A 24,669-nucleotide genomic window follows, 5' to 3' on the forward strand; every position below is an offset into this window, starting at 1 on the left:
TGGATAGGGCTGGGGGATAGGTTGGACTGGATGAACTTCGAGGTCTCTTCCAACCTGGTTGATTCTATGAGAGGGTTAAGGACCATTTACTTCCCCTTCCTGTCAGTGAGTAGAAGTGAGGGTATAAAGAGATTTTGTTTTGCATTTATAAAATGTAGGCTTACAAAATTAAACACCTGTAAAAAGTGTATCTGCTTACATGCTTTCCTCTGAGAGAGAGTAACCACTGTGTTTGTGCATGCTGTGACTTTACGCAGGAACCACTAAATGCAATTTCTATGCTCAGGTAACTCAAAGTAAATAATAAGAAAAAGGAACTATTGTGAAATACATGATATTTCATGTGTCTCATTTTGTGAAGAGTCCTTTTGGAGTAGAAAATGTTCTTGAAATATTAAAATTTATTTTCATTTAAATAAAATAATCTCCTCCCCATCCCTATGTAATGTGCTTCAGATGTGCTTGCAATATTGTGTTGATATTACTAATGAAATTGATAAAAACCAGTCAGACTTCTTTCATCCATCTAATTGCAACTTTGGATTAATGACTCTCTGTGTTGTGGAAAACAGAAGGAAAGAGTCCTTCACAAGCTCAGCATCTGAAACCCAAACATAGGGCCTAGGTGTGGTCATCTGAAGCATCTTTGGTCCAGCAGAGGACCAGGCAGGATATTTGTTCATCATCTGTCCCAGGGGAAGAGTCATCTCCTCTTTCCCTATGTCACACATACACCTTAGCATCTATTGCTTCTCTGGTGAGATTAAGTCTTATTTGGTTTTAGGGGATGAAGAAACCATTTTGAAGGCCATGATGGGCAGTGTTTTGTTATCTTCTAGCACCTTGGCTCAGTGATCCTCATGTTCTTGCAGGTCTTGGCACCTCCTGACACCTCTCTGGGTCAGAAAGACTGTACTGCTGCCACCAAAGTCCCCACGGACACCAAGATTGGAGGAGGGCAGGGGAAATGGCCTCTGTCTTCCGTAGTGAGGAGATGAGCCTGATGCAGCTCTTCCTGCAGGTGGAGGCTGCCTACTGCTGTGTGGCTGAGCTTGGGGAGTTGGGCCTGGTCCAGTTCAGAGATGTGAGTAGTGTCTGGCCACTAAGTTAATCTGTGGGAGATGCACCCTGGGTGTGCTTGCCCTTCTCTCAAAGCACAAAAGCAAAGTGGTCAAAAAGCCCATGCCAAAAGTGAGAGTTCCCTAAAGCTGATCTGGAAGCCAGTTGATCACTATGTCAAGATCTGACACGTTGCTGAGGCCCATCCAGCACTCCGCTCACCCTCTGTACAGCCTTAGAAGGATTCCTTTCACCACCAGAAAACAGGGTGTCTCTCCCCGAGAGTCCATCTCCTACTGTCACAGTGAGGCTGGGTAGAAATGAGCCTAGCACAAGGCCACAGTATCTGAGACATTGCCCTGCCACTGGGTAAGATGCAGTTGTATTGGTTGTCCATGCCAAGGGTATTCACTCCTTGCTGATGTTAGAAGTGAGCATGGCAGTGCGCAGCCTTGCAGCCCCAGGCTTGTTTTCCCTTCTGTTTGTAGCTGAATGCAAATGTCAACAGCTTCCAGAGGAAGTTTGTGAATGAAGTGAGAAGGTGTGAATCCTTGGAGAGGATCCTGCGTAAGTAAACACTTGTCAAATGCAATCGGCTTTCTGCCAACTCGTGGTGTGGGATTTATTTCTTTGTTAAGTGCTCTCACACTGTGGAGCAGAATTAGTGGCAAAATGGTGATGTTTTCATCTGAGCCCCTGGAAATGTTTTGCATGTGTCAGCTAATTACCATTTCACCCCATATGGGCAATAAATTGTTGTCCCTGTTTTGACAGTGGTTAACCAAACTGAAAAGAGGTTAATTAGTTTATATAAAACCACAAGATAAATCTAGGCTGGGCAGGAAGATAATCCAGATAACCTGACTCATACACCAGTGCACCACTTCCCAAGGCCAAGAGCTTCAGATCCCAAGCAGCAGATCTTGTGGCATTCACTGCCCCATGGACGTGTGCCCTGTGAGCTTTGCACTCCCCCTCCCCTTCCCATCACAGGTGCCCCCCATAGCCCACCACAGCATTTACCCTTGCTAGAGTGAAGGAGTGAAACCTGAGCTTGTGCGTGCCTTATTCACTGCCCCAGGCCAGGCGCTGCCAGTGCTGGTGCAAATGCGCCAAGGCTGGGGGCTGTCCAGGTGGGAGCAGCTACCATGGCTTCAAGAGAAAGAAGGTTCTCGTGCAGAAAGGAGACTGCTCTCTGTTCGGTCCATGGTGGTTGTGCATTGGACGGTGGCCCTTGTGTATTGTTGCCTCTTGTCACACAACTGTGTGATACCTTGGTCCGTGTAGGTATCTTAGCAGCAACTGGACTCCAGGGTGATGCAGTAGGAATGACTTTGTACTGAGACTTCTCTATCTTTTCCTTGCAGGTTTTCTGGAAAATGAGATGGAAGGCAATGCTGAGATAGTCAAACTAGAAAAGTACCCGGAGACCCCCTTGCCACGGGAAATGATTGATATGGAGGTATGAACTTTGGAGCAAGCCAAGAAGAGATAAAAGGGAATGTGCACCAGGTTATCTGTGTAATATGCTTGATACAGCTCTCCCCTGAAAGGAAGGAGGTGTGTCCTGAATCACTGCCAATCCACTTAGGGTTTGAATTGTCCTGTGGGGAACCACAGAGGTGCCAAGGCAAGCTGAGATACCTACACCACACATGCACTTGCCTGTCTGTGTTTCAGTCAAATGAACTCCACTGCCAGAAAGAGGACAAAACACCCAGCAGGGAATGTGGGACTGGGAAAATGAGACATTGGCATTAATGGATACCTTCCTTGAAATTCCATGTTTATTGGAGTGCTCATTGAATATATCTGCATTCCTCCTTGGGAAAACAAAATGAAACAAACCAACCATCTATTGTTTGAGATTCAGTATCAGCTTGCTAAAGGGCCATTGGTCTGCTTCAGAGTTTTTCTGGATGTGCTTGGACCCTAAACAGACGGTGCTGGAGAAACTTGAAGCTGAGCTGCTGGAAGCTAACCAGAACCAGCAAACACTGAAGCAGAACTTCCTTGAGCTGACAGAATTGAAACATCTACTGAAGAAAACCCAGGACTTCTTTGAGGTGAGAGGCTCTTCCAAGAGAGATGTGGAACGTTATTAGAAATACTGACACTTTTATTTGGTGTATGTTACCGTTACTGATTTTGAAAGAAATCCCAGTGGTCTTCACCACAAACGTGTAAGTTTCCAGAAGCACCTCAGTCACTCTGCAGCCTGCATCACTCTGTGAGTCAAAGGAGATGAAGATCTTGTGGCCCAAATATCTTAGAAAATGGCATTTCTGCTTTTCAGTTCCTAAGATATAGTTCACCTTTCTTTGTTTTTTTTTTCTTTGTTTTTTTTTCCCTTTTTCTTCTTTCTCTCCTTTAGTCTAAATATCTCAGGAAAGAAATGTGAAAATAGTTTTCAAATTGGCAGTCCTGAATAGTTTAAAAAAAAAAACCAAACTAATGTTTTCCAGGCAGAAACCAATCTCCCAGATGATTTCTTCATTGAAGACACATCTGGATTGCTGGAGCTGAAAAGCACTCCTGCTGCAGCCGCCAAACTGGGGTGTGTATTGGTGATGGGAACTCATGCTGGTATTTCTGTAATCTTGTTCAACTCTTTTCACTTGCAAAGCATAAGCCTGCAGAGGACTTGCCTTGGTATACCAGCATGTCATGTTTAACCTTAAAATTGCAGCCAGGTGCTTTCTGAGAAAACAGGAGGGATTAAAGATAAACTACCACAACTGGTACCTCCTGCCCCTGTCATTCATGCACTCTTCCTTCATATGACTTTAAGCATCTCTCTGTTCCTCTGTTTCTATCCAGAATTGTCTCTTCGCCTTTTCCTGTTGGTCTGGGGAGGATTTACAGTGTTGTAAGGAAAGGACAAGAGGATGAAGTCAATAGATTGAGATAACAGCCAGGCTCGAGCAAGGAGACCTTTTCTAGAAGTGCCTACAGCAGCAGCAGAGCCCTGGCTGTCATGGACTAGAAATGAGATTACAAAATCATGTGTGTTACACACCCTAAAAGACTTAGAATGTAATTTATCTTGCAATTTATTTTTAAACTCTGCTCAGATTCACAGCAGGGGTAATAAAGAGGGAAAGAATGATACCTTTTGAGCGTTTACTGTGGCGAGTCTGCAGGGGAAACATCTACCTGAGGTACACTGAAATGGACACCACCCTGGAGGACCCTGTGACAGTAGGTACCGATGTGATTTAGCTTCACGCTGTTCCACATGCATGTCTGTAACCTGCAGAAACTGAACTGGTGCCCTGGCCATGCTGCAGCACTCACTGCCTTACCAAAGCTGAGTGTCTGAAGGCAGCCTGCAGAGGAAAAATAGGAAGGCCTGAGGGTGGGAGCAATTTTTTTGATACTGCTCCCTCCTTTGCCATAGTCAAGGTTGATTAAGATGCACGTGAGCCCTAGCAGGGTGGTTGTGCTATGGGGAGGTGAGCTGCAGCTGTTCTCATGTGGAGCTAGCCACAGAGGGTAAATTCTCCTTGGTGCTTCTGGGATGAACCTTGTGCCTCAGTGGACCTCTAGTCCCCTGCCTCCCTGCTCCACATTGCTCTTTCCCCCTATAACTCAGTGCTGCCATCTATTCCACTTAGGAAAACATTGCTGCTGGAAAAATGAGGCTGAGGGAGAAAAAAACAACCCAGTGGAGAGACTGCCAAAAAAACCCTAGCATCTCTTCTTCAATGGACATTTTGCTCTGGTGTGTTAAATTCTGCTTGAATTGTGTTGTAGAGAGAAGAGGTGAAGAAGAATGTGTTCATTATCTTCTATCAAGGAGAGCAGCTTAAACAAAAAATCAGGAAGATTTGTGACGGGTAAGGCAGGCCTGTGGGCAAACCACGGTGACTCCCATGGAGGCGTTTACCTGTCAGCCTAGGCTGGCTAAATTTGAAGCTGGAGATTCGATCTCCAGCTCTCTGGCTGTCAGCATTGCCACTGAGCTCCCTTCTGCTCCTTGATATTGCTGCTCCTAATCATGAAACATATTTATCACCTTGGCGTTTGGAAATTGAGGTCCTAAATTTTCCAGCGTGACTTAAAGATCTTGGGAGCTTCTGTTGCTAGGATTTTAACTTGGGACATCTTAAAGGGGACTGTTTCTTGAGAAATACTCAGCATCCTTCCCCTGAAAATCAGGTGCCCTATCTTGGGCACTGGGGACATGGTAATCCCTGACCTGCTCTCAAGTCTTCCTGCATTTCATTGTAAAATTATGATGCTGGAGTTTATTCAACCCATTCCCAATGCCTTTGAGCAATATCAGTGTAATCAGAGACAGAGCCCAGGAGAGAAATGAAAGCCTCATGCAACCTGACTTGTTTCCACCCTGTTAAGCATCTTGAAAAGATAATTCAGGTTGAATATTTTGTTACTCTTTCATAACACTGATGACCGATGGGCTTTGTTGCAGTGTAAATCAGATTTCATGAGGGGATCTGTCTGCTGTTACCAAATCCATTTCAGGTTTAGCCTCTTGGCCAGGTGGGGCCAGCCAAGTGTCTGCAGGCTGCAGAAGGTCGTAGGGAGGTAGTGAACAGTTGCTCTTACCTGATGTGCATTTGGGGCAGGTTTTCTCTTCCACCTGTCTTTAATCAGAATAAAGGCAGGAAGATCGTTTCATCCAGATGGAAGAACTGACTTCAGAGCCATGAAGATACAGACCCCTGGGTAGTAGTAACAATTCCCATATTAGAAATGGGGCCCTCCAAGTTGCCTTCTAAAGACAGTAGAAGACGATGTGCATCCTAAGGGCAATTCAGGCCTCCTAGAGTGATCGTTTCTCTCTATTATAAAGAGAGCCACGGGAACATGGACACCTGAGGGGAGACTCCCTGCTCTTAGCCACTGATTTCTGATCCTGTAGCTCAGACACAGAGGGAGTTTTGCTGTTGCTGCTGTGCAAGATCAGTCTGCTTCTGCCACTCTTTGAGATTGCAGCAAGTCTTGTTCTCTCTCTGGATTACAATGTCCTGATTACGTTCCATTTCTCTGCCTGCTTTTTAGGGGCTGTTGAGTACCCTTTCTCCATCTGCAGTCATGGGCAGTTGCTGGTCCTGTGAATACTTCCCATTGCATGTGCCAATGGCCTCACAAGTTGCCAAGCCATTCCTGGCTGGGTTTGTTCACAGAGTGATGCAGGCCCTTCATTTTGGAAGATTCTCTGCTTTTTTCCCTGCAGCATTTTAAATTCCCTGCAGTCAATGATGCTTTTTTTCCAATGTGATGTCTGTCAGCATTTTTGTAATGGATTGAACCCAGAATAATTCAAACAAGAGGCATGACCTTCTGCAACAGGGTGCAGCTGGGAACATGAAGCCAGGCAGCACTGGAAGTGTGAACAGATCTCTGCAGGATGGCCATAATGTGCAAAAGTGTTATAAGCTGGAGGCATGAATGTAGCAGTATGTTCGCAGAAAGGAACTTAGACTGATTTCTCTGAAGGAAAACATACCTACATAAGAGAGCTTCACAGGATCTCCATTGCAGTGCTGGTGCAGCAGGTTTTGGCTATTGCCAGCTAATCAAGCTACATTTGAAATCATCCCTTCTGTCTTTTCTTACTCCTTTTCAAAAGAAGTTTTCTTTCTAAACATATTAATCCCATGACTGACCTTTTGTGCTGTGTGGGACACTGGCCATCCCTTGTACTCAGGCCAAGACATTTTGGTCTGGTCCATCTTTAAGGCACAGTTAACCATACCAGAAGCAGATGGCAGTGTCATTCCAGTCTCAGCAGGACATTTCTGTTTAGCACTAAGGCATCATTCATGACAAATATATCCTGCAAAAAACATGGGACAGGTATAAACCAGTCTCCGGCAAAGCAGGCTAAGATTTGTTTGCAGAGCACTGTGCCTCAGGTTACACTTGTAGTCCCTGCTTGGCTCTAATTGGTACCATTAGTCCACCAATTTCATAAGCATTAAGTCCATGCACAAATTTATTAGTGAAAAGTGTAGAGGGAGCAGGGAGGAGGAAAAATGTAAGAATTTTTCTTTTCCTCCTTTTCTTGCAGCTGCCTCAATGCTAATGTGAATACTAAACTGGGTTTATCAATGTAAGGATTCCCTGCTGAATTCTCCTGGAGCTTTCAGAGATGTCTGGGCCATTAGGGCAAAGCTGATACTCAGTATGCAAAATGGCTGTTAAAAGATCAAAGCAACACTGCTGCAATAATGTTATTGGAAGTGGGGGAACTGTACAGTATGGAGGAATAAGCTTTCAAGTTTGATTTAAAATCCTTATTAAAGATGAACTAAGAACTGTGAAGAATAAGAAGATGGAAATAATTAGGTAGGGTGAATAACCTTTGGAAATGAATAGCAGGTGTTGAGTGATGAAAGATTCAATTCTGTAAAGGGAAGTTTAGCTGAAGAGCATGTGCTGTCATTACACACAGCTCTGGGCTGATCTCTAGGAAACTGCTGTGTGTTTTGATCAATTTCAAGACTGTCCTCACTTGTATGTGTGCTGGAACTGATTTCAGAGAGCAGGTGGTGATATATTCTGTGCTCAGACAAAGCCAGAGCATGGTGCTTATCTGTACACAGAGCATGCATATTTTTGTCTCTTAAACAGGGATAGACCCCTATGACCCTGTTTGCATTGCTTAATTCATCTCACGTGCAGCCCATCAGCAGCCCTAGCTCAGGGTAATTCCACTGCAGGATGGTGGAACTATGTTAGGCAGGCAGAAGGTCTTTATTCTGTAAAGAGGAGTGGTTTCTTCCTGCATATCTGTTGGGGCAACATCAAAGGATAATATTTATAACACCCTTGAAATGGCAGGGCTGGCACAAGTGCTAGGTACCACCAAACAAAATGAGTAAGAAAAAACAGAGTGATCTCTTCTATTTTAGTCACTGCAGCATCTTGGCTCAGTTAAGGCTTGCAGACAAAGTGTCCTGCAGTAGTGCACCTTGTGATCTGCAAGGTCCTAGTGTCTGCTTTTCGTGCATGCAGTATAGTGTGGGACTTGTTTTGTAGGCAGGACAAGTAGCTGTACACTTTTCAGAGAGATATGCAACTGATTTGTTCATTCTTGACTGAATTGGGTTCATATAATAACTTTAGCACACCACAGTGTGCTGTGCCAGTGTAAGCATCTGTATGCCAGTGTGACTTGCTGCTGTACAAGAGAAGGTTATGTTGCATGGTATGGATGCAGCAGTAAACACTGCCCGCCTGAAGACCTTTACTCACATATTAGAAGTCCATTAATCCTTACTATACCACATTGAACAAAACAACTGAACCTGTAGAACACAGCTTTAAGGGTAAGCTTATTAAAACATTGATGCTGGCCTGGCCACATCTAAGCTGTCGTAAGGATTGGAGGGCTGGAACACCTCTTCTCTGGAGAAAGGCTGAAAGAGGTGGGGTTGTGCAGCCTGGAGAAGACTCTGGGGAGACCTAGTTGCAGCTTTTCAGTACTTAAAGGGGGCCTATAAGAATGACAGCAGGGTCTGTTGCAAACTAGACAAGAGGTAATGGTTTTAAACTAAAACAGGAGACATTTAGACTAGATAGAGGCAAGAATTAGAGGCAAGGTTTTTACAATGAGGGTAGTGAAACATTGGAATGTGTTGCTCCACCCATGGAAACATTCAAGGTCAGGTTGGATGGGGCACTGAGCAACCTGATCTAGTTAAAGATGTCCCTGGCTCACTGCAGTGGGGTTGGACTAGATGATCTCTAAAGAACCCTTCTAACCCAAAACATTCTATAACTCTTCGTTTCTGCAACAGACACCAGTCTCAGATGTTGAAAAAACTTCGCTCATCCTTCCCTTGTTCCCAAGCTGTTTAGCCAAACAGACCAGAAGCCGAGCGCCGGCTGTATGGTCACCCTCCTTTAGTTTTATCTCTGAAAAATAGTCGGGTTTTTGGAGTGTTTTTCCAGGGCGGTTTACTCACGCAGCCTGCTCGCAGGAGCGGCGTTCACTCGGTGCGCGGCTGCTGTCTTCCCCCAGCGACTGCGAGAGGGTAGTGCAGAGCCAGGGGCGCGGTGCTTTTCCAGCCTCAGTGCAAGGGGGACATCTATTGGCTACCGTTTTAATGGGGCTGCCCTTGCCTCGCTGCTGGCTGCTTCTGGCTCTGCAGTTCAAGCAGCTTGTGGGCTGGTCACTGGATAATATCATCTACCTTGCAGCACCTGAGGTAGGGAGTAGTTTCTTAACTAGAACAGGAAAAAAGATCCTTTTTCTCTTGAAGAGATAAATGTACCTTTTCAGACCTTTCTGAGAGTGCAGGAACAATGTTGCAGTACATTAAAGTATACTGACTGCCAGGTGAGGACTAAAGTCTGGATTCCTCACCTTTGAACGGAGAAAATCCCAGAGGAAGAAAAAGTCAGATAAATGATGTTTCTCACTTCTCTCTTACTGAGGCTAGATTTCGTGCCACAGTCTATCCCTGTCCGGAGTCTGCTGCAGAGCGCCGAGAAATGCTTGATGGAGTCAACACAAGGATTGAGGATTTAAATACAGTAAGTGGCAGTAACTTTACTGAGGTTTGAGCCCTACAAGTAGAACCCGCCCAGACCTTGGTGCTGTCCAAAACCCTGTGGTTATGGTCAGATCTCAAGCTTGGTTTGGGAGGTGGCTGTGCAGAGCTGGCTCGAGGCTGGGGATGAAGCCACTATCCCAGGAATGGTCCCCCAGCTGGTTGCAGAGGCCAGTGCTTGTGCTCTGCTCTCCTCAGGAGCTGCTGGGGGACAGCCTCCCATGTGAGGGCCTCCGAAACTACTTCTTGCTGTTGACCGTGCAGATGTCAGAGGTTTAGACCTTGTCACATGGGGCTACAGCATGGGGTCCGCGGTCACCAGCAGGCTACAAGTATTGTAATCAAATTGCACATTGCCTAGAATGGTTTCATCTGGTTCTTACAGCACTATTTCCCTTAGCAGCTCATGAAGTGCTACAGTCTCAACTGCAGTAGAACTATGTAGGGCTTAGAGAGGATTCTAAAGATTTCTTTTATATTTAAATTAGGTTTTCTTTACTGAGGAAAATTTAAGCTCTCATCACACTAGCAATGGAAAGCCAAGACTGTTATTGTAAAGTGCAAGTCTCCAAGCCCTTGACTCCACATTTAACACAGGATTGAAGGTTGTCATTTCAGTTGCTTTGAGTCCTCAGTGGATTACATATCCACATGCTGTATTGGGACTTCACACCTTCTGGAGGGACACCTGCCCGTGACCTTCTTATTATCACATATGACAGTCAGTAGGTCCTAAGGGGGAAGGGAATGGCCACCCTGTTTGGCTGAGATGACCCATTTGACTGTTGATGTCCTGCTGTCATCCCATATGTGGATGCCTGTGACTTCCAGGCTTGCATGCAAGTCTGCTTCCAAACTGACCTTCACTCCTGGGCATCGTGGGCAGCTAGGCTTCTTCAGCACTTGTTGACCAAACATTTTATCTTCCTAACACCTTATCTCCACTGCTCATTTATGCAGCAGTACCATGGGGATCACATGTTGTATGGAGGTCCCATGAGGGCCACGCTACAGTGCAGGCATGCTTGTCGGTGTGATGTGCTCATGGCACAGAGCTGCCTACAAGACATGGAGAGTGGGGCCATATGGTGAGATGTGACCGGTCAGCAGGCAACTGGATAAGGAGCCAGTCTCACAGCTCAGTAGCTCCTCTACACTTACAGAGGCATGGGACCATGCAGGGAGAATCCTTACTGAATACTGTGCACCTGGTGCCAAGTGCTCCTGTGTCCAGACCTGCACACACAGCTCTCCAGGGTAGCCCACACATTCACAGAACTCCCTTTCTGCAACCCTCTTCTGCCTGCCTTCCCCAGATAACTGCCGAGTAGATCATGGCGCCTGTGCCTTCCTATCTCCAGCACTAACTGTCCTGTGCTTACAGGTAATAACCCAAACTGAGTCCCACCGCCAGCGACTACTGCATGAGGCAGCAGCCAACTTGTGGTCGTGGAGGATCAAGGTGAAGAAAATCAAGGCCATCTACCACATCTTGAATTGCTGTAACATTGATGTCACCCAGCAGTGTGTCATTGCAGAGATCTGGTTCCCAGTGGATGATGCTGGCCGGATAAAAAGAGCTCTCCAGCAGGGAATGGTAAGAAACCAAATTCTGGGTCCTTGAAGCTCTCACCTAAACTGTATTGTTTATGATTTGAGCATATATTCAGACTTCTGTTCTGTCTGTTACGGTTGTCACATGATGGCTTGGCCATGGGGACTTAAGGTCAGCACTAAATCTTAGCAGGTTTGTGATCGACCAACAAGTCAGCAGTGCTGGCAGCTTTCCCTGAACACATCAATACCATAGAAAATGGAAGTCTGGATATTAGTAAAAAGTCTGAGCTGTAACACTCTTGTGCTTAGATTTCATCCTGCTGCCTGTGTGTGGACACAGACCATGGTGCTGTGGGACTGATTTTTCTCTGCTAGCCACTCTGACTGTGTCTGTCCTTGTCAATGGGTTTGCAGGAGCGCAGTGGCTCCACTATTGCCCCTATCCTTACTGCTGTACACACCAGGATGGCACCACCCACCTTCAACAGGACCAACAAGTTCACAGCTGGATTTCAGAACATTGTGGATGCATATGGTGTGGGCAACTACAGAGAGATGAACCCAGGTGAGAAACACTCAGCTACCTGCACTTTACTTGCTTGAGCTGAAGTCAAGTCTTTGAGCTCTGTCACTATCCTAAAACAAGCCCTCACTGCTGACTGAGAAAATCCAGGCTGTGTTTTCCACTGGTAAAAACTGATACTGTTTGGTATGTGGTATGGATTTTCTTAGACAAAAACTTAGCCATCAGTGACTGATTGCAGCAGGAGTAATTAACTACATAAAATAACAGGATGAAGAACAAATGATGAGGTAGCAACTCTGAGGAAGACTGAAATTCATAGGACAGATAGAAATTGAGGTCATTCTGCTGAGGCAAAAGAGGCCAAAAAGACTTGAGAAAAGTATGAACAATGGTAAAGAATCTCAAAGAGACAACTGGGAATTAACAGAAACCTAGAAATCAGGGCACATGGGAAAGGATGAGGTGAACTCAAATTGTTGAGGCTCAAAAACATGATGCTAAATATTAAGCACATTATACTGTTGCAAAACAGAATGCAGTCAGTGTTTATTATGGTGAGACAAGAAATAAAGGCTAAAATTGCAGGAAAATGCAGATCATCTTCCTGATTAGAAAGCCAGTTACACTCTAGATGTGACTGCCTGCTGAGTTGGAATGGGATCTTGGAGGCTTTTTAGGGCAGCAGCTATGAGGAATGGGCCAGTGGGGTGGACTGCTTCTCTGCTGAGGCCTTTTTGTTTAGGAGAAGCTGAGCTTCTTGACCTTTCCTTCCTACAGCTCCATACACTATCATTACCTTCCCTTTCTTGTTTGCCGTGATGTTTGGGGATTGTGGCCATGGTGCTGTTATGCTGGGCTTTGCACTCTGGATGGTAATTAACGAGAAAAGCCTTCTGGCCCAGAAAAGCACTAATGAGGTGAGTACAAAGGAGCTGGTGCATCCTATCAGCATAGGAAAAGGTTCATTATCCTCATTTGATAAAGGGCATATCCAGCCTCCCAAAGCCTGGGTGAAGAGCCTTCCAAGATGCTTGTGTTTTGGCAAGCAGTTGTGCCTGCTTCTACAGAGAAACCTGGATGGGCCCAAAGGACCCAGAGTTTCCTATGAATAATTGTATGTCCGTAGACGTAGTGCAATCATCTCTCCTGTTGGCTGAGGCTCACCATTTGATAGGACCACGTGTGCTTTGACCATGGTACTGCCTTCTCTCCCTGCAGATCTGGAACACCTTTTTCAGTGGGCGCTACCTGATCCTGCTCATGGGCATATTTTCCATGTACACTGGTTTCATCTACAATGACTGCTTCTCCAAATCATTCAACATCTTTGGCTCTTCCTGGCATATCCTCCCCATGTTTAGAAATAAAACTTGGAAGTAAGTGGCTAAGTGTGGGAAATAAGTGAAAACTCACTGAATGGGAGCATGTAGCCTTTGAGAGAAAGATGCAGAGCCTGCCTATGTGGGGAAGGGAAGAATTCCCTGCTGCAGATGCAGTCATGAATGAATCAGAGGTTTTGTCTGACACACACAGACAATTCACACTATTGAAATGGAAATGTGGAGTCCCTGAGAGCAAGCCTGTTTGTTCAGGCACTGATGTGCATAAAAATCCGCAGGTGTCCAGGACGGATGCACAGAGAATTGCCAGAGCAGTGGAGACTGACATTGTGTAGGACCCATTTGCACACTCACACACACACACGTGTGCACAAAATGCCCATGATAACTGTTGACAGAAAGGCTGGAATCAGTGACAGGCATCCCATGGTAATCCTCAGCACGTCTCACAGAAATGTATCCTAAGCTTATATGGTGAGATTAAACTGCAAAGATCATTTCACTTTTCTTTTGTAGTAAGGATGTGCTTCTGCAGAACACGGTGTTGCAGCTGGATCCAGCAATCCCAGGAGTCTACTCTGGAAATCCATATCCATTTGGAATAGATCCGGTAATTAAATTAAATTGCTCAAAGATAATTTGTATTTCAGTTCTGTTTCTGCATACCTGGTACATCAGCAGCTCCCTTCTCTCTCTGCTGAACCTTTGCTCTTCACGTTTTTGTCTTTGCATAGTCATTGTGGTGCTTTTCTTAGCAATCAAGGATATATACTGCACACACAGCAGCAAAATGCTAAGCAGGAAGGAACTTTGATTGCACTGGAGAATGGTCTTGTGCTGCAGTCTCCACTGTCACCAGGCTCCTAGACGCAGTTTCCTTATTTAAGTACTTAAGCCATTTCAGAGCTATCTCAGAAGTTTAAGGGCGAAGTCCTAGCCTATGCCATGTACTTATCATATGAAGTATAAAGTAAATGCCACTGTTAGTTAATGGATCTACATTTTCTTCTCCGTGTCCTGCTTCCCTTTTCTTGATATTGTTTTTTATCAGCAGTGAATTGCAGTTGTTAACATAAACCTTTCCTGTTTCAATCTTCATATCAGCCAGTTAACCTCTGTTTTGCGGGATGCACTCTCATCTCGGCTGGTCTCTCTTGTTTGCAGAGAGATTGACCTTGCGGTAAACCTTTCACAAACCTAATGTGAAATTCTGCCTAGGACACAGACAGTGCAGTTCAAGAAGTCACAACAGACTGTACATTGCCCCAACACCTCCCTAGTTTACATTAACACAGTCTAGCCCCTCTCCCACCCTGGCTGCTACCTGCTCCAGAGGCTATAACCCCCATCTGGGAGAGAAGAGCAGCTGAACAAGTAGTGGCAGGGAAGGGATAGAACAGAAAACACAAGTCCCACGTAGAAATTATGTGTGTCATTTGCCTAGGAGGATGGATGGCTCTTTGCATTTTGTAAGTCCTGGAAGGATGGCTGAGTTGGATCTTGGAAAAGAGTCACCTTGAGCTGTGGAGGCTAGACAGTGTCTTCCACAGCTATAGAAGTGGCAAAGCACATCAGATAAAGGCACATGAACTCATGTTTTGCCTTCTAAATAATCCCGTCTTCCTTATTTCTGTTCAGGTACTATACTTAGTGTCTGAAAGGAGTATACAAAAGGCAGGACTGAGGAGAGGCATATGGTTACTGCCCTAACACAACTGAAAAGTTTCTGCAGAAAAACATGTGATAAACTGATCTCCATGGCCAAAGACTTGGAATGAACTCTTTTTGTTCAAAATAGAAGTTTGAAAATCCTCTGCCCTCAGAATAGGTCTGGTGAAGGTGGGAAAAAAAAAAAGTCTGTAGCAGCAGGAGGGATTTTCTTATACCTTTCCACCTCTGCTAAAGGAAATGACTCAGCCTAAGGGCAGAGAATAGCACTGAGAAAAAAATCTAGGTTGTTACCAGCCTCTGCACTGGTTTCTGGAGGACTGAAGCAAAGACACTACATCAATTTAAATCCCTGTTATTTTCTTTGTTAAACAAGGATGATACTTTATACCTTTTAGATGAGAAGCTTGGCAAAATGAAAAGTGTAGTAAGGAACACCTTGATTTCCTTGGTTGTTATTGTCTTACTAGAACTGGTGGCAGTAAATTGCTGGTGTCAGAGTAACAACTTCCACAAATCTGTCATTGATCAAACACCTGAAAATCTTGTTCTGTTTCTCTCTGCTCTTTTCCCCGAAGATCTGGAATGTTGCGTCGAACAAGCTGACTTTCCTGAACTCCTACAAAATGAAGATGTCAGTTGTTATAGGCATTGTGCACATGATTTTTGGGGTGGTACTCAGTCTCTTCAACCACATGTAAGTTTGTTTCACTGAGTCTGCTCCCACCCCACACAAGTCCTCAGCTCTAAACTAGTGTCCTTCATTGAAAGAAAGCCTCATATCTCAGACTGGTGACTTGAATTTTGTCCTTTGCCTACTGCAAGTAAAAATGTGCTGTACACTGACTGACACACACTGCTATTGGTACAGAGCACTGAGACCAAAGGCCAAAAGGACAGCCATGACATTGCAGATATTCTCTTGGATAAAGTCTTTTTCACTTTCTCTCTTCTATTCTTGAGTCTGCAGGAATGATGAAGTATGCTAAAATAAAAAGATGTGATTTTTCTTTTGAAATATGGAGTTTCAGCCTAGTCCAAAGCACACTGAAGTCTTGCAGTGTGTGTGCGCGTGTTTCACCTGACTTAGTGGGGCTTTCGTTAGGATCTGTAGGTGTGTGTCGCTATATCTCTGCCTCTAACACTACTGCCCTGAGAGACTCTGCAAAGCAGAAGGGTATGTAATGACCTTCAAGGACATAAGATGTTTGCAGGCGACAAGGAAGAGGGCTGCCCCTACAGAATTGATTCTACACTTGGTTCTGATCTTCCTCAGCACATAACACTTAAATCAGCTATTTTTTTTCTAATCTGCTTTGATTTCAGTGTAGTGATCTTCTGACGTGCTGAGATGCTGGTGGCTCGGTTACAAAAACCTGAAGAGAATTAGCACGGCAAAGTTTTTGTGCTTAAATAATGGCTTTTGCTGACAGAGACTGTAATTACAGACTTCTTTCTTGGGTAGTGATAGCTGTATGTTTCTTACCTTATTTTCCAAAGACTAATCAGTGTACTGTACTCCCATATTTTGGTGCAACCTTGTATTCATACCTAGTGTATTAATTGTTCTCATATTTCCTGTTTCTTTGCAGCTACTTCAAGAAATACATAAACATTATCCTTCAGTTCATTCCAGAAATGATTTTTATTATCTCTCTTTTTGGCTACCTGGTCTTCATGATTATTTTCAAATGGTGTTATTTTGATGTACACTCATCCCAAAGTGCACCAAGCATCCTCATCCACTTCATCAATATGTTTTTGTTCAATTATAATGATCCTTCAAATGCTCCATTATATCCGCATCAGGTATGAACCCAGCAGTTTAAATTCACCATAGGCTGTTTTGCATTCACAGTAGGTGTGGTGGAGAATGGCCATAAAATAGGGAATAGGTTCAGAAGCTCAGTCACAAGTACCAGTCTCAGAGAAGCTGTTTCTTCTAGTATTCATGTTTAACTTGTAGATAGATAGGCCAGAGAAGCTGCTAATCAGTGATGCAGAGGAGGTTTCCTCTTAATGTCATCCATTCAAGAATGATGATGCAATTTCTGATACTTTTGGGGAAAAAAGGAAAGAAGATTTAGAGATGCAAAGCTGGATATTGCAGATCTACTGTCCCTTGGCACAATGCTAGTGACTAAGCAAGCCTGTCCTTTCTTTGATAATTTGTTATTTTTTCTTTGTAAACCTTGAAAAAAAATATTTTCAGCCAACATTAGAGGTAGGTAGAGGATTTCCTGGCAACTTTTTGTCAGAAATATCTCCTATGGGGAGTACACATAAAGAACAAACAAACAAACTCCAAACACATAACAACAATGAAAGCTTCTTTCAAAGTAATCTCTATTTATTTGGCCAGAATTTGGATTTTTTTTTTTTTTTGCTTGATTTTACATCTGCATCATCAATGAAGAATCTGTAAGCACATGCTGTCTCCAGCCACATGAATGCATCTACATGTCAGTTGCACACTGATTCTTCCATATGAGCTCAGTTTTAGGGCTGCTGGTGAGATAGAGTTAGTAGAGAGTGCAAATCAGTTCCAAACAACTCTGTTAAGGCTGAAGGGCAGTTTGGGAAAACACCTTCCAAAAGTCATTAGATAATGTGTTGCTTTGTAAGAATCCAAAGCCTTTCAAGATGTTTTTTTTTTTTTCTCATATTTCTATCCATCTTACCCCACCAGTGACTGTGCCATCCACCTGGGTAATCTGATATCAATCAGAAGCACATCAGAGATCTGATTCCTTCCAAAGAATGCAGAAATTGTATTTTGGAGTATTCTGGTTTTGTTTTTCCTAAAGTACCAACAGTTATGCAATAGGGGTGGCATACTGCAACAAGAGCACTTCATATTGTGGTGACAATGTGTTATCTAGCCTAAGCGATGGGGATTCAGTTCCCTTCTGTTGAACATAAGGAGGGAGTTCTTCACAATGACAGTGGTAAAATACTGGAAGAGGTTGCCCAGGGATGTGGTTTAGGCCCCATCCCTGAAGACATTCAAGATGAGATTTGATGGGGCCCTGGGCAGCCTGATTTAGTTGGAGATGTCCCTGATCACTGCAGGGGAGTTGGACCAGGTGACCTTTGAGGGTGCCTTTTAACCCAATGCAATCTGTTATATAAAACCCACACTATTTTATCTAACGATAGAGGTAGTTGGATAAAGGAAGTAACTTTTTTGCTCTTCTTGTTGTTTCATCTTTTAGAAAGAAGTGCAGAGTTTCTTGGTCATATTTGCACTGATTGCTGTTCCCTGGATGCTCCTGATTAAACCTTTCATCCTCCGAGCCAACCACCAGAAAGCGCAGCGCACGGTAAGGGATGTGGGTCAAGCAAAGGGAGATTGAGTACAGCAAAAGCAAAGCTGAGGAGACAACCCCCACAAAAGATTTGCAGTGCTCTAATTCTGCTTTGCTCTGATCTCAGAGTTTCTCCAGTGATTTCAAACTGTTTTTCACAGCACATGCACTGAGCATGTGCATGGACATTCAGCTGAGCCATCTTAATGGGAAGCAGGAGCTTGGTTCACAAGGCTATGTTCACAAGGTTTGTTGGGAGAAGCTGACACTGAGCTCTTCCAAGTGTTCTATCAAGAACCAGAGGAGGTTTAGAGAGACTGAAGTGCTAGTAAAGCCCAGACAGAGCAAAGACCTCCCTTCCTCATCTACAACCACCACTAACCACTGGTTGGCTGCTCTGTTAGGAGTGAGGCACTTGAGATAGTCCTGGCCTTGGAGAGATCAACACTGCTTGATGGAGATGCTTGATTTAAAAGCTGCTTCCCAGCAGTGCTTTCTTCCTTAAGTGATTGCCTTCACATTAACAGAGCCCTCCTTCCCATGGGCTCTGCGGTTTGCCCAGCTCTTTAGCACATAACTGTGGCTGCAGTTTCCCAGTTGTTCATTAATTTTCTCCTTTATTACACTAACAGGACTTTACTTGTCTGTGAGGATTTACTTCTCTTTATAGTTGGAGTTAGTGCCTAGAGTACCTTTTACAGGGCACAGATGCTTTCATTTGAAGAAAGAGATGCTGGTTGTGCTGTGTGACCTTTTCCAACCCAGTCACTTTTGACCTATAATTGAAAGCCAGGTCCCTGGGAGACCTTTGCAGCCCTGCCTTTGCACTCTAATTTCTTATTTTGTCATTTCTTCTGGGAGTTGGATGAAGGCTTGACGTGGCTGACTCCATCTCCTGTTTTTATACTAGTAACATCTGACAGCTTTTCCCCACCTCCTATTATGCCCCTGTATTTGTCTTCTTAATTTTTATGTTAGCTGTCTGATCGCATCTTACATTTACCCAGATTTATGTTTGCAACAAAGTCTGTTCTCTATGCTGACATTCAGGTAAAGCAAAGATAAAGTGGGTGTGACAATGCTGCAGTAGGAAACAATATGTTATCATGAGACTTTGCCCATGAAACCTGCTGGAAGCTATAAAGAGTGATAGGACAAAAATTGACAGAAACTGTGAGGTCCAAGCTTAGTTATACTGTGTAATGGGACTGTTATAGGCATGTATAGTAGGGCTGTTTTTATGCTGTGCTGTCATTTCTGGAGTGAGGCTCAGATCAGGTTGTTTAGGCCCCTAGAAAAGCTCTGTAAAGAATGATTACAGATAGAAGCTGGGTTATTGTGAGATTATCAATTTAAAATGAATTAAGAGATCTGAATTATATTTCTGTCTGTATCCCAGGAACTGTGGACTTCATCAAGCTACCTGATCCTTTCAAGCTCTATTTCCCTTTCATGTGATGCTAATTCTTTAGATTTGCATCCATCTGATGAGGTTATCAGCTTTAATGTACCTCATTTTTCTCCTTTGCCAAAAGTGACAGATCTTTTCATGGTGTGTATAAAGGGTGCATTGTGAGACTAGAAACTAGCTCCAAAATAGTTTGAATCACTGGAAAATGCTCTAGAATGAAAAATATCTAAGTATTATTATCCATTCAGCAGGAGAATTTAGTTTCTGTGGTCCGAGATGACTATTATTGACATTTTCCTCATGTTCATGATATAGTACTCCATATGTTACTCGTCATGAAGTTATTGATGCAATTCTGTGCCATGGTCTGCTTCAATTTGATATAAACCTGTAGCGTGACGCAAAAGACTTAATAGATTTTGTTTTGGAAAGATCCGATCTCAAGCCATGTCAGGAAACCCTAGAGGTGAAAATGAGGTAGATGCCCCAGAGACCAATCACTCCAAAAAAGCTTCCCCAGGAGACCACAGCGGTGGCCATGGAGGACATGAGGATGATGATGAAGAGGTAAGAAAATGTGGGCAGAAAATCATTCACCCAAACACGATAGCAGAAAACACAAAGTCAAGCAGCAGGATTTTGAAGAGTTGCCAGCCTTTCTTTTTAACAAGATACTGAGATGCACCGTTGCAGCAGTTTGTGTTTCCAAGCACAGTAAGCATCACATTTTGATAGAATGAATTCCTCTACATTTTTCCTGGTGAGGGCAAGCTTCTACAAGCCCCAGGCTCTTGTTTCCTGTGGATGGTTGCTTCACTTCCACATTGCACCCAGTGCATGTCAAGCCTTCTCCAAGAGTCAGTGAGTTTTCTTTCCCTTGAATTGCAGACAAGTATTTAAAAGCTGGCAGCCTGCAGTGCTGGCTAGGGAGAAAGGCTTTCCTTTGACAGATATTTTAAAGGGCTTCTGCAATATGCAGTAACACACTTAAAAACTAACAAAAGTGTTTGTAGCAGTTGGGAGTACCAACACTATTGAGTCTGGATATGACAGGCTGTTCATAGAATCATAGAATCAACCAGGTTGGAAGAAACCTCCAAGATCATCTAGTTCAACCTATCCCCCAGCCCTATCCAGTCAACTAGATCATGGCACCAAGTGCCTCATCCAGTCTTTTCTTGAAGACCTCCAGGGACAGTGCCTCCACCACCTCACAGGGAATATTCACAGTCTTAAAAGATGAACTATTTCATTGATACCTACCAAAACAGATATGCCAATAAGCAGATAGTCTGAAAACCCCTGTTACAGACAGGAATTTCTGTCTCTGTAAGAAATGACAAAGGTTGGTTGATAATAATTGGATTAACATCCAAAGGTTTGAAATTTTATGACTGGAATATGATCTGGTTGCTGGACAATTGTTTTTCACTGGAATTGTATTTCTGTAGGAAGAATGTATTGGAAAGATGATATAGAACTGACACTTTTCAGAGCAGCCTCTTTATCTGGGAAATATCTTTGTGTTGCTCAGGATATAACAAGGAAAAAGGAGGAATATAAAAATCCTGTCATGGAATGTTGCTCTATTAACCAGGAAGCCCTGAACTAAGAACTAACAGAATGCATCTGGGTTTACTTTGTTTCAGTTCAACTTTGGTGACACATTTGTCCACCAAGCTATCCATACCATTGAATACTGCCTTGGCTGCATCTCCAACACAGCATCCTACTTGCGGCTCTGGGCACTGAGCTTAGCCCATGCACGTGAGTGATTGACTGCCTGTTAGTTACCTCACCAGCAACTCCATGCTGGTCATTGCTTCTGTTGGTGTTTACTGCTCTGAATTTCTCCAAGAAGAAAAAGTTCTCTTTGTGGATGTTTGTGTCTCAGCGTGTTTTGCTTCAGGTCAGATCAAACCAAGCATTTCATGGTCACCATCTTAGTTTTCAATGGTGGTGCCTGCCAGCTATGTATCAGGCAGCTCCTGACTGCATTTAGTAGGTGATGTCTCTACCCCCATGCTCTGTGTAGCATGGTGAGAGGTGCAGTCCAGATGAGTTTTCCAGGCCACAGAGGTAAAGCCAGAATGGGAACCAGAGCATCATTTCCTAAAAGGCACTTGCTGCAGTCTTAGGGTATGTAGGTGAATGTCAAAATTACGTGAAGCAGTTATTTTGATTTGGTTCAGCAAACTAAAAAGGAAACTTTTGGTTCAAGAACTCCCAGAATTTGTCATTTTCACTGGAGATTTTCCTACTGACATTTAGTGGAACCTTGTATTCTGTGAGAAATGTGCAGCATTTCAGTGTTTTTTGTCTTGATTTGAGATAAAACCAAATGCTGAAATACTAGGCATTGCCTCAGGCAGGAACTGCACATTTTTAACTACTTTAATGTTCCAAAAATATTTTTAATGAACTATTGCTGTACTGCCTCCCCTAAAGAACTGGGCATACAAAAAACCAGAAGGAGACTCATGCCCTGGACTGACAAGAGTGATTGGTATTTCTTGGCACAGAAATGAGTTATTAGCAGTTGTGTAGAAGCTAATATATATTGTTTTTAAATGCAGGACAGATATCAAAATAAAATAAAGCAGCTAAGAATTTTAGCTAAGGGCTAAACTCCTAAGATTTACACTAGAATTCTGCCTGTAAAAAACACCATACTCCTTTGCAGCCTTATAAACTGGCACCAACAGGATTATTTTTCCTGAGGGCAGCAGTTGCAAGGGATCCCTTTCATCTGTAGTTACCTAAAGTAACAGGCCACTGAATTTAAAAATAGCTCAAGGACCAGTGGCTGGCAAAATGAAAGGCTGAGCTAATGGCCGAGGCATTTGCATGGAGAAGAGGTGGGCTAAGATCCTGCTTTGCCTGTATCACAGCAGTAAAGTTGCTTATTCCTGAATTTATCTTGTGTGACTGGGGTAGCTAAGTTGGGAATATGTCACTGAGCTGGCAGGACACATCGGATATACCAGTGGTGTGAATGTTTGAGTGTTTGCTGGGCAAGAAAAAACCCCACCTTTAAGAGCATGCAGCAACTGAAGCACTAATACAGCCTGCATTGGGTAGGACCAACCACTTGTCTTTTTTTCTGCACCACAGCTTATCCTAAGAGAAGTGGTCTGGAGAACAGATGGGAATTACGTATTTCCTGTGGGTCTTAGCTAACATCAATCAATACAACTTCTAAACTGATATATACATGCATTGACTGTGTTAATTGATCATGTTCACTGAGATTTAGCAGCAGGTAGTCCTAGAAGGCTCCACATACTGCTTCTCTGCCATGTTAACGTGCTGTAAATTAAATTGACTGTGTTGTGCCAGGATAACAGCATTGACTTGTGATGCAAAGCCAAGCCAAAACAGTGCCAACAGCTTCTAACACAGTGAAGAGGAAAAATAGAAAAAAATCTGCATCCACTTTCCTTCCTTGGTGGTCTTGGAGAGGCAGGGTGGCCATACATGTTTACTGTCAGGTACATTTTATCCTAGGCCACCTCATCTGACTTGGAAAAATGGGTGAGCTGCCAGACTGCACATTGTCTTGTTCACAGCTGTTCATCAGCACTGATTTCCCTTTATTTCCTTTTGCAGAACTGTCAGAGGTTCTGTGGACCATGGTGATGCACAATGGGCTCAGTAACAGCAGCTGGATAGGCCTCATCACCATCTTCATCATCTTCGCAGCATTTGCAGTGCTGACAGTGGCCATCCTACTCGTCATGGAGGGGCTTTCAGCCTTTCTGCATGCCTTGCGTCTGCACTGGTAGGTGGTGTGGTTGTCTGTGCCTTTTCCCAGAGCAGTCTTTGGGAGGAATCAGGCTGTGGAACCAGAGGACCACACCAGCCAGTATTAGACATGCTGTGCTATTACCTATTGATTAGAGCATCCGTCTTCTTTAGTGAAGTGAGGAATGCTCCTCCAAAGAGAGGTCAGAGCACCTTGCTTCATCTTTGAGCAGCTCCATGGAGCAGCTTGCCTGTCCTGCTGAGCCTATGGTGTCTGCGGGCACATGTGCAAATGGCAGCCTGCAGGTTTGCCCCAGTAAACATGCTATGCCACCAAGGTCACCTTGACCTGCATGATAAGGCATATAGGCACCAAAGCCACACCAATGGTTGTGTATCCTGCCCAGAGGCACCAATAAACAAGACAGCTGGAGACTACCTACTGCAGGAAGAGTTCAGCCAGGGCTGGAGCCAGTGCTGATAACTTTCACCTAAATTGAGCAAATTGGTCTCATGTTAGCCCATGTCTAGACATCAGTCCAGACAAAGACAGCAGTGCAGATGCACCATCAGAGTAGAGTGTAAAACCAGACCAAGGTAACAAATTGCTTCTCACCACCATCATAACTTGACATCCTGTCTGAGCTCACAAGCTGTGGCCTTTCTCACTATTGACATTGTACATGGAGGGGGGGAAGTCTGCCTCTCACCAGCATGTGAAGTCTATCTCTCACCAGTGTGTGCTACCAACAGGCAGTTATCCCAAATCTCAAAGCTACTAGAAGCAGTTTAGCTGGTGGGCAAGGTTCTGCCAATTGGCCTTATGAAACTTATTAATGTTAAGTCAAAGCTGACGTGTTCTGGGTCACTCCTGGGGCTGCATATGTCTCACTGCTGGCTCCAGAAAGAGCCTGTGTTTCCTGCTCAGAGGCCACCATCTCTCACGATCTCCCTTTCCCCAGGGGTGCCTTTTCCTTTTTCAGTTTCTTGGATGTAGGTCTTGCCCACCGGCTGCTCTGATGTCTGCCTCTCTTCCTCCTCAGGGTGGAGTTCCAGAACAAGTTCTATGTTGGAGCTGGGTACAAATTTTCTCCATTCTCCTTCAAGCACATCATTGATGGCACAACAGAAGAGTGAAACCAGTGCATCACTGCTTCACCCCTCACACCAGACTTTATTTTGTTGTGGTCACTTCCCCACAGAGTAGGGTATATGAAATGGAGCAGAATGGGATATGCTCTTGAAAGAAGAGCAACTGTAGATGAAAATATCCTAGCTGCATGCACATATACTGCTGTATCAACTGAGAGCTGAACCGCAGCAGCTGGGCAAGCTAGACCTTTGGCTGAGTATCCCCACTGATGTCTTTGCCTAGTGCCAAGTACCTGGTCCCCTTAGCATTTGATAGGGTCAGCTGCCTATTGCTTGGTTGAAGAGAAGAAATGTGACTTTGGAATTAAATTGGTTGTTAAAACTCAACTCACATGTGTTTTTCTCCATTTACTGCCTTGTCTTCGAGGCATCTTTC

At 44.1% G+C, this 24,669-nt stretch overlaps 1 protein-coding gene across 1 annotated transcript; it reads left to right on the forward strand.

The window, feature by feature from the left end:
* Positions 1–940: 940 nt before the first annotated feature.
* Positions 941–24,620, forward strand: ATP6V0A4 (ATPase H+ transporting V0 subunit a4). The gene is made up of 20 exons (XM_064155478.1): positions 941–1,084; positions 1,548–1,626; positions 2,427–2,521; positions 3,000–3,125; positions 3,525–3,616; positions 4,134–4,260; positions 4,816–4,898; positions 9,477–9,570; positions 10,972–11,184; positions 11,559–11,709; positions 12,448–12,587; positions 12,889–13,046; positions 13,527–13,620; positions 15,257–15,375; positions 16,271–16,487; positions 17,894–18,001; positions 19,830–19,964; positions 21,047–21,164; positions 23,007–23,178; positions 24,185–24,620. The coding sequence occupies exons 1-20, from the start codon at positions 968–970 to the stop codon at positions 24,276–24,278; spliced, it is 2,532 nt and encodes an 843-aa protein (XP_064011548.1). The 5' UTR covers positions 941–967; the 3' UTR covers positions 24,279–24,620.
* Positions 24,621–24,669: the final 49 nt, after the last annotated feature.

Source organism: Pogoniulus pusillus, chromosome 15, assembly GCF_015220805.1.
Source record: "Pogoniulus pusillus isolate bPogPus1 chromosome 15, bPogPus1.pri, whole genome shotgun sequence".
Taxonomy (NCBI): Eukaryota; Metazoa; Chordata; class Aves; order Piciformes; family Lybiidae; genus Pogoniulus; species Pogoniulus pusillus.

What these genes read in the sequence shown, in the direction of transcription:
- ATP6V0A4 (XM_064155478.1), top strand. Translation starts at nt 968, where the DNA reads ATGGCCTCTGTCTTCCGTAGTGAGGAGATGAGCCTGATGCAGCTCTTC. An exon ending in GAGCTCTCCAGCAGGGAATG is followed by an intron (nt 11,185 to 11,558) that starts GTAAGAAACCAA and finishes ATGGGTTTGCAG; the next exon opens with GAGCGCAGTGGCTCCACTAT. An exon ending in ACCAGAAAGCGCAGCGCACG is followed by an intron (nt 18,002 to 19,829) that starts GTAAGGGATGTG and finishes TGTTTTGGAAAG; the next exon opens with ATCCGATCTCAAGCCATGTC.